The 14565-nt window shown below is 43.1% G+C and overlaps 1 protein-coding gene across 6 annotated transcripts in view; it reads left to right on the top strand.

Moving 5' to 3' along the window:
* LOC141771100 (leucine-rich repeat and fibronectin type III domain-containing protein 1-like protein) overlaps positions 1-14565 on the top strand; it is a 389487-nt gene that overhangs the window by 318501 nt on the left and 56421 nt on the right. For all 6 annotated transcript variants that reach the window (XM_074641026.1, XM_074641023.1, XM_074641022.1 and 3 more), the window contains 2 exons: positions 11077-11365; positions 13132-13332. In XM_074641026.1, the coding sequence (XP_074497127.1) occupies positions 11090-11365; positions 13132-13332 (477 nt within the window). In that variant the 5' untranslated portion in view covers positions 11077-11089. The remainder of the gene's footprint in view (positions 1-11076; positions 11366-13131; positions 13333-14565) is intronic.

Genomic DNA, 14565 nt, shown 5'->3' with positions numbered 1-14565 from the left:
AATGTATCAGAGTAAAAGAATATATTTTATTTAGGAAATGTATCAGAGTAAAAGTATATATTTTATTTTATGAAATGTATCGCAGTAAAAGTGAAAGTTGAAAGAAATATAAAAACTCAAGTAAAGCACAGATACTCCCAAAAAATACTTACTGTAACTAAGTAGGCTATAAATACTTTGAAGAAGTATGATTACTTTGTTATATTACACCACTGTTAGGTAATGAAAGGGGAGGGCACAAGTTTGAATACCTGTTGCACTGCTGCAATGCGATTGGTTCTTTGCTACTGGTGACGTCATTTGTCAGCCGTTAGTAGCATTAGATAGTGAGGTCTAGTTTTGCTTCCCGGTGTGTTATTCGGAGCAGATGGTACCTGGTAGAGAACTCGCTTTCAGGATCTTTCAGCATCTTTCTGAGAGGATTACCAAACATGACCGCAGCAGGACAACGCGGTGAAATGGGAAAACACGGCTCCACAAACTGACAGCGCATATAAACGAGGCACTGAGCAGTTTAGCAGCGGGTCGAGGCCAACAGCTATGTGCACATTATCACCTGTAGAATGACGCATCATGTCAAATTGTGTGGTTTTGCATCTGTGCAAAGTAGTCGTCGCCTCACCGTTAACCCGTATTGTGCAGATTATGGACCTCAGGGAGCCTCATTAAACAGATTATAACCACATACATTCAGCATCCTCTGTCTGCACACATCTCAGCATGTCATTGGTATGAATGGTAACACACACAGTGTGTATTAATATGAATGAATGCTACTCAGACTTCCTCCACAGTAGCTGGCCCTGTCTGTGTGCATGTCAGCTATTATTGATTTTAATCCCATTTGAAATGCATCATTCAAGCAGCAAGTTGACTGTGAGACGGTTTCATGGCTCCTGCTGTGAGAGAGAGGGGTCATGATCAGTCTGTGAAATAATATGTCTGACATATGGAGCTTCAGCACATTGTGAAAACACATTCTTTGTTCTAATTAAGTCTCACTGAGATCAGAAAGTATAATTTTCAGAACTAAAGAAGACCAAGGGGGACACTACCAAACATTAACATAATGTAGCATGAGAGGACATGACATGAATAAAGCATCCACACAGTTTATTATGAGCTCCAGTGATGACATGTTATATCCAGGGCTGTCAATCCATTACAATATTTAATCACATTGTTTTTTTATCTGTTCAAAATGTACCTTAAAGGGAGATTTGTCAAATATGTAATACTCTTATCAACATGCGAGTGGACAAATATGCTGCTTTATGTAAATATAGGCTATATCTATGCATATATTTATTATTGAAAATCAATTAACAAAACAAAACAATGACAGATATTGATCCAGAAACCCTCACAGGTACTGCATTTAACATAAAACAATATGCTCAAATCATAACATGGCAAACTGCAGCCCAACATTATTTAATAATTCAACTGTGCAATACTATTAATACTGCATTTATATTTTACATGTCAAGAAATACTCATATTTAATTTGTATTTATACTATTCTTGCATTTATATTAGGGCTGTCAATCGATTAAAAATATGTATTATTTTTGCGTTAACTTTAACAGCCCTAGTTATGTCACATGAATGCATCTAATAGTGTGAGAAGATTTAAGAACAAAGTGACACGATAAAGCAGTTCGTATTGCACAATAAAAAAAAGCACAAATGTTGTTCTATATCTAATCCTGATAAGTTATTTAAAGACAGTATTACACTTTCATTCGTCATCTTATTGCATGGAATAGCATCTCCTTCCTTTATGAGCTGTGCAACACAGTTTAAAAAATTAAAAAATATAATAATCCTGTCACTAATGTTTGATGGATTAGTTGCACGATGATGAGTATTTAAAAATGTTGTGAAATATCTGTCCATCAGCGTTAACGTTAAGAGGATCTTCCTTTTATTAAGAGAAAGAGAGAGAAGGTTATCCATGTGAGATGAGCTCTGTTGGGCTGACTGTTGGTTGACGCTTCTTCACTTTAGCATTTGAATTCGGCTGAGATTAATTCAACCAAGTTAGAGATGCAGTTGGGATGCAACATTTAGCATTAAATGCTTACATTATTTGTTTTTAAAGGATTTGGCTGATGTTATTTAATCTTTTATCATTAAGAATTTCACTGAGAAGACAACAATGAATATATCCTAGTAACAAGTATAGTGTGTGTGTCAAAGCCTGATCTTCAGCTGTTACCATAGAGCTCCGTTGTTGTCCAGAAACAAACCAATCTGTTGCATATGAGGGCTGCTCCCTCTTAGTCCAGAAGTAAACTAATCGGTAGTTTTGGTTTTAATCGACTAAGATTTCTACACACAGTCAGCGGTCACGTCTATAATGTTAAATCCAGCGGTACATGTCCACCAGGTCCGGCGAGGACACTAGGGGACGCGCTGCTCCACTCAACTGGACGTTCAAGAGGTGACGTATACCTATCGTTGAATGCACCTGATTGGTCGCTGGTTTTCAAACAGGAAACGGCATGGCGGCCTGCTCGTAAACTTTCTGTTCCTCCGTCTAAACGATCCACCAAAAATCTACTTATGAAAACATTGTAAGGGAGAAATACAGTAGGCGATGCCACTGCTGAATCCCGTTTCATTTTAGAACCGGATCGCCTAGTTTGACAGCTCGGCCCGCGTTTCGTCGCGCTGGCTCATTTGCATAAAGGACCGTTCCCGCCTCTTCATTTTGAAAGATCAACGGCCAATGAGGAAACTCCAATACTCGGTTCAACCAATCATGTAACTTCATCACTCAGTCACTCATTGAAGGACTTTTGCGTCTGGCCCTCTGTGGTCCAGCCAAAAGAAACGCTGCCGGTGTGTAAAGGAAGTACATTACTGAGCATGCTCAGTGACGTCTGAGCTACTGAGGTCGTGGAGGTGTTTGAGAATGAACTGTAAGACAATATGAAGATTTCATCATCTCAAATTAGGCTGCATTATAAGACGACCCCGTGTCCTACAAATATGTTTGTACTGTATACAACTAATTGCTATCTGGATTATGTTCAGTAACAACATCTTTGCACGGCGCTGGTCTGGATTTAGACACCAGTCCAGGGCTCGCATCCTGAGTGGTTCGATTTAGGCTACAACAGCACGTCTGTTTAGGTTTGGAAAGAACACGCTTTCAGTTAAATACTAATAAAATAAACATGTCAAGCTTTCATTAAAGTTTGTGTGGATAAAGCGTAGGGGTGGCATTAGGCTTCTCACAAAATGTGCATGCGGTTGCAAATTAGTTGTATATGAACATATTATCTAGTAGACATTGTAGATATACAGCAACGTGGAGTTTTATTCTGGAGACTGTGACATGTGTTAGGCTGCAGCAGCATGTGGTGTAGAGCGTATAGCAGGGAGGACTGTTTGGATGAATGCAGCAGCAGCAGCAGAGCTTATTGAGACAGAGAAGAAGAAGAAGAAGAAGAAGAGATGGGTTCAGAATGTTTACAGTGTGATAAATATGAAGCGGTCCTACTGCTGTCGTGTTGGGTTTCTCTCTGGAGGTCAGTCTCTGTTTCTGTTCCAGCAGCGAACAGCTCGCTTTAGCACCGCGGCCTCGCTTTTCTCCCAGCCTTGAGGAAGAGTGTGTGAGTTTGTGTGCACATGCGTGTTTGCATGTGTTTTGTGTGTGTGTGTGTGTGTGTGTACGTTTCTAAAGATGAAGCACAACATCCCCACCATCTGGATGGAAAATGCAACGTCTGTAACATAAGTTGTCTTCTTTCCTCTCCTCCTCTTCCTCTGTAAAAAACTCTTTCCATCTCCTCTTTCCTCCATCTGCCTCTCTGCCCTGTTTCCTCTTTTCTTCATTTCCTTCACCTTTCCTTCCTCTCCTCTTCCTAGATGTGATCCTTATGGCAAGCCGTTTATTTAATAACTAGACAGGATATTCATTATTATTATTATCTGTCATTTTGACTCGTCAAAACCCGAATTTTAGAAATATCCATAATTACATTTTGACTAGTATGATTCAAACTACTTTTGTCATTCATGTGTACGGGGTTTCTGATTACGGATATCCGCAACTGAATTGTAGCTATCCTTATCCAGTTTCAGGTATCTACAATTTAATTCTGAATAGTCATAATTCAATTCATTCAATATATCTACATTGTTCTTTTTAGATATGTAAGGGATAATGTAGAGCGAGCCGGTCATCGTTGTGCGTCGGGGTGCAGCATCACCCTGTCGGGGATGCTTTCACAACAATGACCCGCTAGCTGTACATTATCCCGCTTATTACACAGCTACTTACTGAAGAAATCAATATTTTGACACAAAAACAGTCCTCCAGAGTCCGACATCAGAGCTGCGCCCATAGCAACAGTCTGTTATACATAGCAACAGTCTGTTATACATAGCAACGGTCTGTTATACATAGCAACGGACTGTTATACAGAAATTACAGACCGCAGAATGCCTTGATAGACCAATCAGAATCGGGTATTCAACACAGTCGTGTAATAACTAAAATTGGAGTGGGGGATTAATGGAAAAGCCCGGTGTGTTATGGCAGGCCGTTTTAACTAGGGATGCACCGATACCACTTTTTTCAGACCGAGTACAAGTACTTACATTTGGGTACTCACCGATACCGAGTACCTTGGAAAGACTCGGGGCGAAGGTGCTTCCCGGAGCCGTGGCCAAAGTGTCACCGGGGCGGACTGTCCTCAGTGCACCCCAACCACGTCGTGCCCCCAGGGCGGGGCTCGGACCACATAAAAGGCACCAGGGGTCTGCGGCGATGTCAGCAACCCACCCGACCCGTCTTGAAACACGGACCAAGGAGTCTAACGCCTGGCGAGTCAGAGGGTGCAAGCAAAATCCCGTGGCGCAATGAAAATGAGGGCCGGAACGTGCCTGATGAAGTTGCACCACCGGCCCGTCTCGTCCGCACCGTCGGGGAGATGGAGCGTGAGCGCGTGCGATAGAACCCGAAAGATGGTGAAGAGAGGTTAATGTCACGCTCCCGTAAAGTGGTATCGGAGCAGTTGTATCGGAGCCGTTTTGCGAGTACGAGTACATGAACACAGTTTCATACCGGTATCGGTGCATCCCTAGTTTTAACATTTAATAGCTAGACAGGATATTCATTAGAGATATCTGCAACGTCAAAAACTACTTTTGCCATTCATGTGTACGGGGTTTCTAATTACGGATATCTACAATTCACATTGCGGAAAAACATACTGTGTCGCTGCGCTGCAGCCGTGTGGGTTTATAAAGTGTCTGGAGACAATAAGTCTACAATAGGCTGTAAATGTCTATCTCAACTCTCTATTGAACGAAGCTCTCGTTGGGCACAGATTCCTTGATGATGAGCTCTTTCTGTTTCATGTCATTTTCTAACTATCTGATCCACAGCGTTCCCTGAACCACTCGTCTCACAGCCGGCTGCACATAGAGACCGAGGTCACGTGTCCAGCTCGGAGGACTAAAGGCTGGTTGTGATTAAAATGAGGTTGTATAGCTCGTTGTCTACCTCACTACGGTTAGAAAGAGACGTCGCTTGTGTTTTATGAGTTATTGATCCGGGAAGTTTGAATCTGTGAATATCTTTCACACTTTACAGAACTATCCGAGTTAGCAAAAGCTTCTGCTGACACTGCTCAGATTCTTTGTTGGGCCGATATCCAATGGGAAGCCTTGATGAGCAACGTCATGACAACAAGTCAAAATGAGGTTAGAGATATCTGGAACTGTTATTTAGGATAGTCAGAACTGAATTACAGATATCTCTAGCTGTCATTTTGACAAGTCACAATGACGTTATACGTTGAGGATATCTCTACTGTTAATTCCGGATAGTCAAGCTTAGCTGTTAAATAAAACATCTTGCCATAGACCCTCCTCTTCTCTTCTTCTGCTGATATGACTTCCTCTCTCCTGCCCGGCTCCTTGCTGATGTTGTTTATCTCCGACTATAAGCTGACATGTCAGCTGAAATAATTAGGCACCTCAGCTCTGTGTGATTGTGTTTCTGCTCTTCAGCGCCGAGTCTCTTGGTGCTGTTTGGTGTATGACTGAGTGTGAGTGTGTGTGTGTGTGTGTGTGTGTGTGTGTGTGTGTGTGTGTGTGTGTGTGTGTGTGTGTGTGTGTGTGTGTGTGTGTGTGTGTGTGCGTGCGTGCGTGCGCGTGCGTGCGTGCGTGTGTGTGTGTGTGTGTGTGTGTCCCTGTTAATAAGACGTGTTGTCTCTGTCTAGAAGCAGTAAACATCCTCTCGTTGGTTGACCTTCTCACCCTGCTGGTGTAGCTCAACTTGTTCCACCGTCGGCGCCTCATGAATTTAAAGTTGTTTTATTACTACTCAGCTTTAAAGCTGTAAAATGTCAGTTTAAGAGTTTCTGTGAGTTGACATACTGCACAGCCACAACCTGAGCATCCACGCTTGTCTCTACTTCTGTTAGCATTGGCTTCTGGCACAGGAAGATGGCGTAACCATTCTGCAATCCCATCTAGTGATTGTTGTTTTAGTGGTGGCGATGATGGTCAGTCCGCTCCTGTATTCCAGACTAAAATACCTCAACAACTGTAAAATGGATTGCCATGAAATGTTGTACAGACGTGCATGTTCCCCTCAGGATGAATCCCACTGACTTTGGTGATTCTCTGACTTGTGACACCAGCAGGTCATTTTTCACTTATCTGTCTTTAGTTTAGCATGCTATGCTTTAGAGTGAAATGGATTGCCATTAGGGTTGCACCATATACATATCGTTTCAGCATTGACATTGTGATGTGCTAATGTGAGATAGGAGTGGGCGATATGACCTAAAATGTATATCGCGGTATTCCTTTTGTTTTTTTTGCAGTATTATATCACAGAATTATGAGAAACGACCACATTGAGGGAAAAAACATCTGAGATTTCCAGAAAAAAGTCGGAATATTACGAGAATAAAGTCATAACTTTACGAGAAAAAAAGTCGGAATATTACGAGAATAAAGTCATAACTTTACGAGAAAAAAAGAAAATACCACGTGAAATTACTACTATATATAATATTATATATTATGACTTTACTCTCTAAATCTCAGATTTATTTTTTTCCTCAATGTGGTCCTAATACTCCGTCGTACCGTCGTACCATAGACCTACAACAATGATAAATAAAAATGAAAATGTAAACAATTATTCATTTCCATTTTTAAAAATCCACAGCGAGCCACTGGAGAGGAGCTAAAGAGCTGCCGGTTGCTGACCGCTGTCTTAAAGTAATAATAATAATATCTGAGAGGACTTCTTGTGCCATGTGGGGGCCGCAGCTTCTCCAGCGTCTTGCCCAGTGTGAGCTGTGATAGGCTCCGCCCCCCCCCCCCGCTACCCTGCAAAGATAACTGTGTAATATTAATGGAGGTGATGGATGAATTCCACATGAGTTTCATAGAAGTAAGAATGAACATGCTGATAGGCTCATTAGCGCCTCTGTATGTTTGGAAGTCGGTGTTATTGTACGCCGGCCCACGAGGCCTGAAACTCAATCAGCATGTAAATGAACGTGTCAGCGTACAGTCACACGTTTCATTATCATCTCATTTAGGAAACCAGGATGTGTCACTCAACACGCTCTCTCCGCTTTACAGACAACCCACATGGATGTCATTTCATCATATATATATAGATACAGTATGTGCATATATACATGTATTATTAAACATGATGTGTTTAAAGATGAAGGGACGGAGAGAGGGAGATATCAGAGACAGGAACGTGGGGGAGAGATGGAGGTTATTTGTAGAGACGGAGGAATAATTGATCTTATAGCGACAGAGATGGAGGAACAGATACAGAGGGATGGATAGAAGCAGTGGTTCAAAAGAATGATGAAGAGGATGGGTGGAGAGAAGAATGGAGGGATGTTGTTGGAAAAGAGAGAGATATGACAGGAAACAGCTGAACAGAGTGAGAGAGGAGACGGAGGGATGACGGGAGGATGCAGGTGGAGAACAGGAGCGATGTAATTGAAATGAGAAGCGCTTTATGTCGAGGAGAGAGTGATGAAAGGACGGAGGAGAGGGCGACGGAGAGAGAGAGAGAGGAGAGCTGCTTCACATTTTTCTCACGTTGAGCTGACCCGACTAAACAAATTAAATGTGTTCTCAGAGACGCAGCGTTCCTCAGAGACGCAGCGTTCCTCAGAGACGCAGCGTTCCTCAGAGACGCAGCGTTCCTCAGAGACGCAGCGTCACATTGCACCTACATATACTGCAAAACAATCTAAAGGATAATCTCATAACGGCATTGATACATCGACAGTGAGTCTCTGGTGGAGATGATTGATCACCTTTCTGAAGCTCGTAACATCCGTTTGACAGATACGCTTCCACTTAAACAACTGTCAGGATCCAAATCAGCTCTTAGAGATGCTCAGATCACACACATCTCTAACTGTATGAAGGTCCAATTCTGTGAACTTATTTACTATATCTACAGTGATCAACACAAAACAGTTCAGGTATCGGAATCGGTATTGGGAATACAGCATTAATAATTCTGTTTAATCACCTGAAAATAAGAGTTGTCGTGTTTTCGTTACCTTAAAATGAGTTAATATCTACACGAGTCCTCTACACAGAGCCGGCCGCCATGTTCCTACAGTAGCCCAGAATGGACAAACCAAACACTGGCTCTAGAGGTTTCACATTTTTGCGTTGGGCACCACAGTTCTGTACACGCTTGGCACATGAGAGAAGTTTCACGTGTTTGCAATCTGCAACCTCATCACTAGATGCTGCCAAATCCTACACACTGCTCCATTAAAGGAATACTTCACCCGTAAAATGACCATTAGAAAAACATTACTCACCCAGCGTTACCTTGAATTCTTGAAGAGAACTTTATTTTTCTCTCATGCCTCCAGGCTGAACGGAGAATCCAAAACTGAGAAAAGTCTCGATGAATCAAATACAAACTCTCAAACAACTGATGCAGTATAATCCAAGTCTCTTTTATCCAGTCACTACTTCCCGAACACATGCAACTTCACTAAAACCTTACAAACACTTTCACCTTAAGGTCAGTCAGAAGTGTTTTAAATAGTAAGTTTTTAGTCAAGATGCTTGGGCCTCCAGCAGCCTGGTGTCGGCTCCCAGCGAGGACCGGCGGGCGCCGACTCCACCTCCCGCCAGAGCTCCGACTTCAGGTGGAAGGCAGCAGCGAAGCTGGATCTAGGTCTGTCCGCGGTGGGCTGGTCGCTGTCGAAGCCCAGCTGGAGTCTGAGCTGGAGGAGCTTCTGGAGTCTGAGCTGGAGGAGCTTCTGGAGTCTGAGCTGGAGGAGGTTCTGGAGTCTGAGCTGGAGGAGGTTCTGGAGTCTGAGCTGGAGGAGCTTCTGGAGTCTGAGCTGGAGGAGCTTCTGGAGTCTGAGCTGGAGGAGGTTCTGGAGTCTGAGCTGGAGGAGCTTCTGGTGAACCTGAGTCGTGATTTTGCTCGGAATCCGATCCCGGTGTCACCGACGATGAGCATTAAGAATAACTATATAGAAATAGCCGATCTTCTCTCTGATGGTCTTCTTGACTTCTGTAGGTCGTATAGAGGCATCAGTATTACACTGAGACTGTTTCATAGTCAGTTCAAAGTTCCTCACAGTAACTTTAAGTAAGGTTTTGAATGCAGGACTTGTAGTTGCGTGTACTTGTAGTGGAGTATTGTCACAGTGTGGTATTAGTCATTTTACTGCAGTAAAGGATCTGAATACTTCTTCCACCACTGCACTAAAGTCTGTTTTGCTGAGTGGTGGATGTGGAACTCAGTGATCTCCAATAAAACTTTTTTTATTCACCTTCAGCCCGACTGAACTCCAAATCTTCTCATTCAAGTGACAAATTAGTGAATTCCAGTTGACGTCGCCTGCGAGTCCTCCGTGCTCACATTCACCGTCCTGTGCTCACTCTTCAATTACCCATTGACATTTTGAGTGTAGTCTCAGTTGGGTTTTTGAATCCTCCCGATCATTTCCACTGAATTTATCTCATTCCATTACTTCCTCACATTTAGCCCGTATCCTGCACTCTACCCCCGTTATGAGGACATGTGCACACACACTTCCTCTTCTGTATTCTGCTCTGCAGTCGAGGCGCAGTGTGAATATTTCAGCAGCGTAAATAAAAGAGCGCGTCTCTTTCCGCTGTTATTCGCAATCGACCTTCCTCCAGTCGCTCAGCATCTAACTCAGGGGAACTTTTTAGTGAGTGTGTACATGTGGGAGTTTGCACGCATGCATGCATGAATGAATGAGTGTGTGTGTGTGTGCATGCCTTCCCATATGTCACTCCCGCTTGTGTGTTCTCTCCTCGTGTGAATTTATTCAGAGCTCCACCGAGCTGAATGGAGAGAAATCAATATCAATGTAAATGTATTCCTTTATCGCCTCGGCTGGAAAAGTTCAGCCTCATTTTTATGCACAAAAAACATCTATGAAATTTATGAAGTGAGGCAGATAATCATGCAGAGGGTAATTTGTGTTCTTTAATGTTCTCCTAATGTTGTAATCATGAGAGTGCACTGAGCTTAATTGATCTTATAAGTGATGTTTACTTTCACTTTCCCAGGACAACTTACTCAGCAGAAAAGCCAAGCACAGGCTGCACCAACAGACTCTTTAACTCCCCTCCTCCCTCTCTCTGCCTCCCCTCTTTATCCATCCTCCTCTCTCTCATCAAGCACTTTTTTCTGGGTATTCTGGGCTCCTCTTGTCTGTAAAGTCTGGGAAACCATTAAAGGGAGGATTTCTATAATGTTCTAAGCTGCAAAAAAAAGTTATTGAAAGCGTAGAAAATGTCCTGTTATACGCAGTAACTTCACATTCTCTGCAGCTGTTATCTCACATGCTGCTTCACTGTGCAGAATAATCATCATTTATAGAGTCATACAGCAGCATTAGTGGGGGGAAAGATGACTATCTTTGCTGAACAATAAGATCTTAAAATCAAGAAACGGCGATTTGGGCGAAGCATTTTGTGTCCTGCAGGATTTTTAACATCCAGTTTGAGCGCTACACAAACTGACGTCTGCTGTCGCGTCTCTTTTCTGTGTTGCAGCGGGAGCGTAGCCATGGATGTCGTCTCCTCGCCGGTCTGCCCTCTCCTCCTCCTTCTCCTCCTCTTTGTCCTCCTGTCCTCCCTCCCCTCCTGCTCCTCCACCACCTCCATGCTGTGTCCGAAGCGGTGCACCTGCCAGAACTTGCTGCCGTCCTACACCGTGCTGTGCGCCAAGACGGGCCTCCTCTTCGTCCCGCCCAACATCGACCGGCAGACGGCCGAGCTCCGGCTGATGGACAACTTCATCACGACGCTGAGGCACCGCGACTTCGCCAACATGTCCAGCCTGGTCAGAGCTCACTTTTCTAAACGCCTTTTACATTCCTGTTTATTTTGATTTGCACAATCACTAATTTCTGCTAAGCAGTTTGATTCAGATATGGTCAAACTGTTTTGTTTCTGTGGTTGCCAGGAGGCTACCGCAGTCAACAAGCACTTTATAAAGTCTGCTTTTAAGTGACATAATGTATAAGTGAAAGCTAAACGATGTGACTGATGTTCTTAACGGTGATGATGCGTAGAAAGCGAAGAAAGCATCTTTTATTTGCCTTTATTTTCCCTGTGCAGATATTGTAAAAACAAAAAACTTAAATTTCAAAGAATATTTTTGGCCTCAATAGTTTGTGGTCAGGTGGCGTCTTTTTTGGATTCATATAATTTACAAGCAAGTAATTTATTCCACCCAATGTCAAAACATCACAACCTTTCCTTTAACTTCTGGACTCAAAAATGTGTTGCATCCTAAAATGATTGACGAGCCTTTGCCAAACAGTGTTCACCGGTCAACATCTGCAGTTATACTCGTCATCGGGGGCTGAGAACTGCAGCTATTGTGATGCTAAAGTTCTGTTTTGTCTCTAAGACGTGTCTTCACAGAACGTTAAACATATCTATTTCCTTTAGTTCTCTTGCAGTAAATATGTTTTCTTCACCTGCACTAAATTAAAACCCTCATGTGTAAGCAGAAGCTATCAGAAGGCATTCTGGGATATGTAGGACGTCACTATTTGAAGCGTAAGTGCACGAGGAAGGCTGAGCGAAGTGGGTACTCCAGAAGAGTAAATTGCATCACTTGACTTCAGAATAACTTGAGGAACGAGCCGAGCTCCACAGACGATGATGAGCGATGAGTGAGATAATATCCGAGGAAGATTTTTTCAAGCATTCAGCCGTCTGATTAAAAAAAACCTGCTCGTCTCTCAGTGCCGTCAGAAACATGTAAACACACTGAAGAGAGTTTCATGTTTATTCCACACTGAACGCAGAAAACATTAAGAACATCTGCTCCTTCCCAACACAACGTATTGACTGAGGTGGAATCTATGATGTCTTCACGGAGCTGGAGAGGCTTCAGCAGAAATACCAACATGATATTCAAACGCCAAGAAGTGACACTCATCACAGCTGGAGACTTCCTTTAGTGTTTGGAGGATAAGTTTCCTCTCACAACAGTACAGATGATGTTTGCTCACACACAGGGCGACGTGGGAAATGAGCTTTTTTAGTCATTTGGTGGCGAGCGTTACAGATGATCACAGCGATTCTCCAAAGCAGGTTTACAACCGTGTGGGTGTTGATTGACCTTTTTCTCAGGTGTTAATAGAATATATTTCTGCATCTTCACATCAATGTATTCCATGTGGACGTATCTAGCAGCTCCCGACCTCAGCGCCGTGTTTTCCAGTAGTACTAGTATCTATTAATGAAGCCCAGGCTTATTGTATAACCATTTTATCTCTACTGACCCGCTGTACTCTCGTATTAATTACTAATATCGTTATTAATGAAGGGCGACGGTGTGGCTTGGTGTTTAAAGGCCATCCTGTAATTATCACGGGGCGATGGCTCATCTGCTAACCCTGACCTTTGACCTCCCCTGAACAGAAAGGGTGTCACTCTAACCCATGCTATAGTGTATGACAGAAGTGAAACCTTACTGAATTATTGCTGGTATTAAATTAAATCATCTTATAGAGATATAAAAAGAGGAGAAAGTGAGGTGGCACAAAGTTGATCCAGTGTTTTTTAGTAGACGGTTCTCATGTTTGTGTCCAGATCCACCTGACCCTGAGCAGAAACACCATCAGTCAGATCCGGCCGTACGCCTTCGCTGACCTCCAGGACCTCCACGCTCTCCAACTGGACGCCAACCGCCTCACCTCCCTGGACGACTCCCACTTCCAGGGCCTGGTGAACCTGCGGCACCTCATCCTGGCCAACAACCAGTTGCACAGCATATCGGAGGGATCCTTTCAGGTACCGACACTAAACCTGAAACACGCAACGCGTTCTAGAATCTGAACTGAACATTCCAGAATGCTGTCACTCTTAAAATACACAATATCGAAACAAACACATCTGGAGACCGACTGTTTGAATAAAGATAGTACAGATGTTGCTGCAAAAACTAGAACTAATACTATATAGCTGTCACTGCTAAGACTACTCCTGCTACTAAAGCTACAGTAGCACTACTTACTCTACCACTGCACTACGATTACTGCTCCTACTACTAGGTTTCTTAAGCCCCTTTCCCACTGGACTAAAACCCCACTAACACCTGGCTTTTGTCTTTAGTGGGAAAGGTCACGATCTGCATTCTTTTCCGGGACAAATGTCTCCACAGCAGTCACGGGTATTTATCGGCTCCAGCTCCGATTGGCAGTGATGGAAACATGATACCCGGGTGGACACGCTAATTAAGCCCATTATCCGGCATAATGTTATGTGACGTGCGTTGAAGTGAATATATAATAAATAAATAAACAGGGATTTGGACAATTATTATAATTTATTAATGTACACAACATACGATTAATCTGCTCTCCTCAAAGCCGCCAGACTCCATTGACAGAAACAGCAATTTGACCTCGCTGATAGTCGAAACACACTTCATTCAAACTCGACAGAAACAAAATATCCATCCATCTTCAACCGCTTATCCGGGATCGGGTCGCGGGGGCAACAGCTCCATCAGGGGACCTAGTTCTTTAGGTCCTGACCCAGCCCTCATGACCACAGGTGAGAATAGGAACGAAGATTGACCGGTCGATCGAGAGCTTTGCCTTCCGGCTCAGCTCTCTTTTCGTCACAACGGTGCGGTAAAGCGAAACAAAATAAAACTCATCAAAACCGTCTTTGTTTACCAACCCTGTACTCTGGCATGTTTGTGACGTCGAACGTCACACACCAGAAAACAAACGAACAGTAAGGCATGCTGGTCTACCAGCAATGGGAGAGGAGACTATCGCCTATTTTAAAAGTAAAACACATTACTAAGAATGTAATATGGAGACATGGTTCTTGCTACAAATTGAGTTTGGGTAACATGAATTTAGTATTTCATAATGTAATGAAGTAATTGCCCTGAAAAGGACCAAAATCAATTTAAAGTACAGTTCAAGGAGAGAATGTTCTGTATCGGTGCTGTTCATCACCCGAACGTTCAGAGATGGATTTGTCAGGATTCCTAAGTTATGAAAAGTTATT

Source organism: Sebastes fasciatus, chromosome 7 (genome assembly GCF_043250625.1).
Source record: "Sebastes fasciatus isolate fSebFas1 chromosome 7, fSebFas1.pri, whole genome shotgun sequence".
NCBI classification, from domain to species: Eukaryota; Metazoa; Chordata; class Actinopteri; order Perciformes; family Sebastidae; genus Sebastes; species Sebastes fasciatus.
Note: the sequence above shows the minus strand (reverse complement) of the source record. Positions and strands in the feature narration are given on the sequence as shown.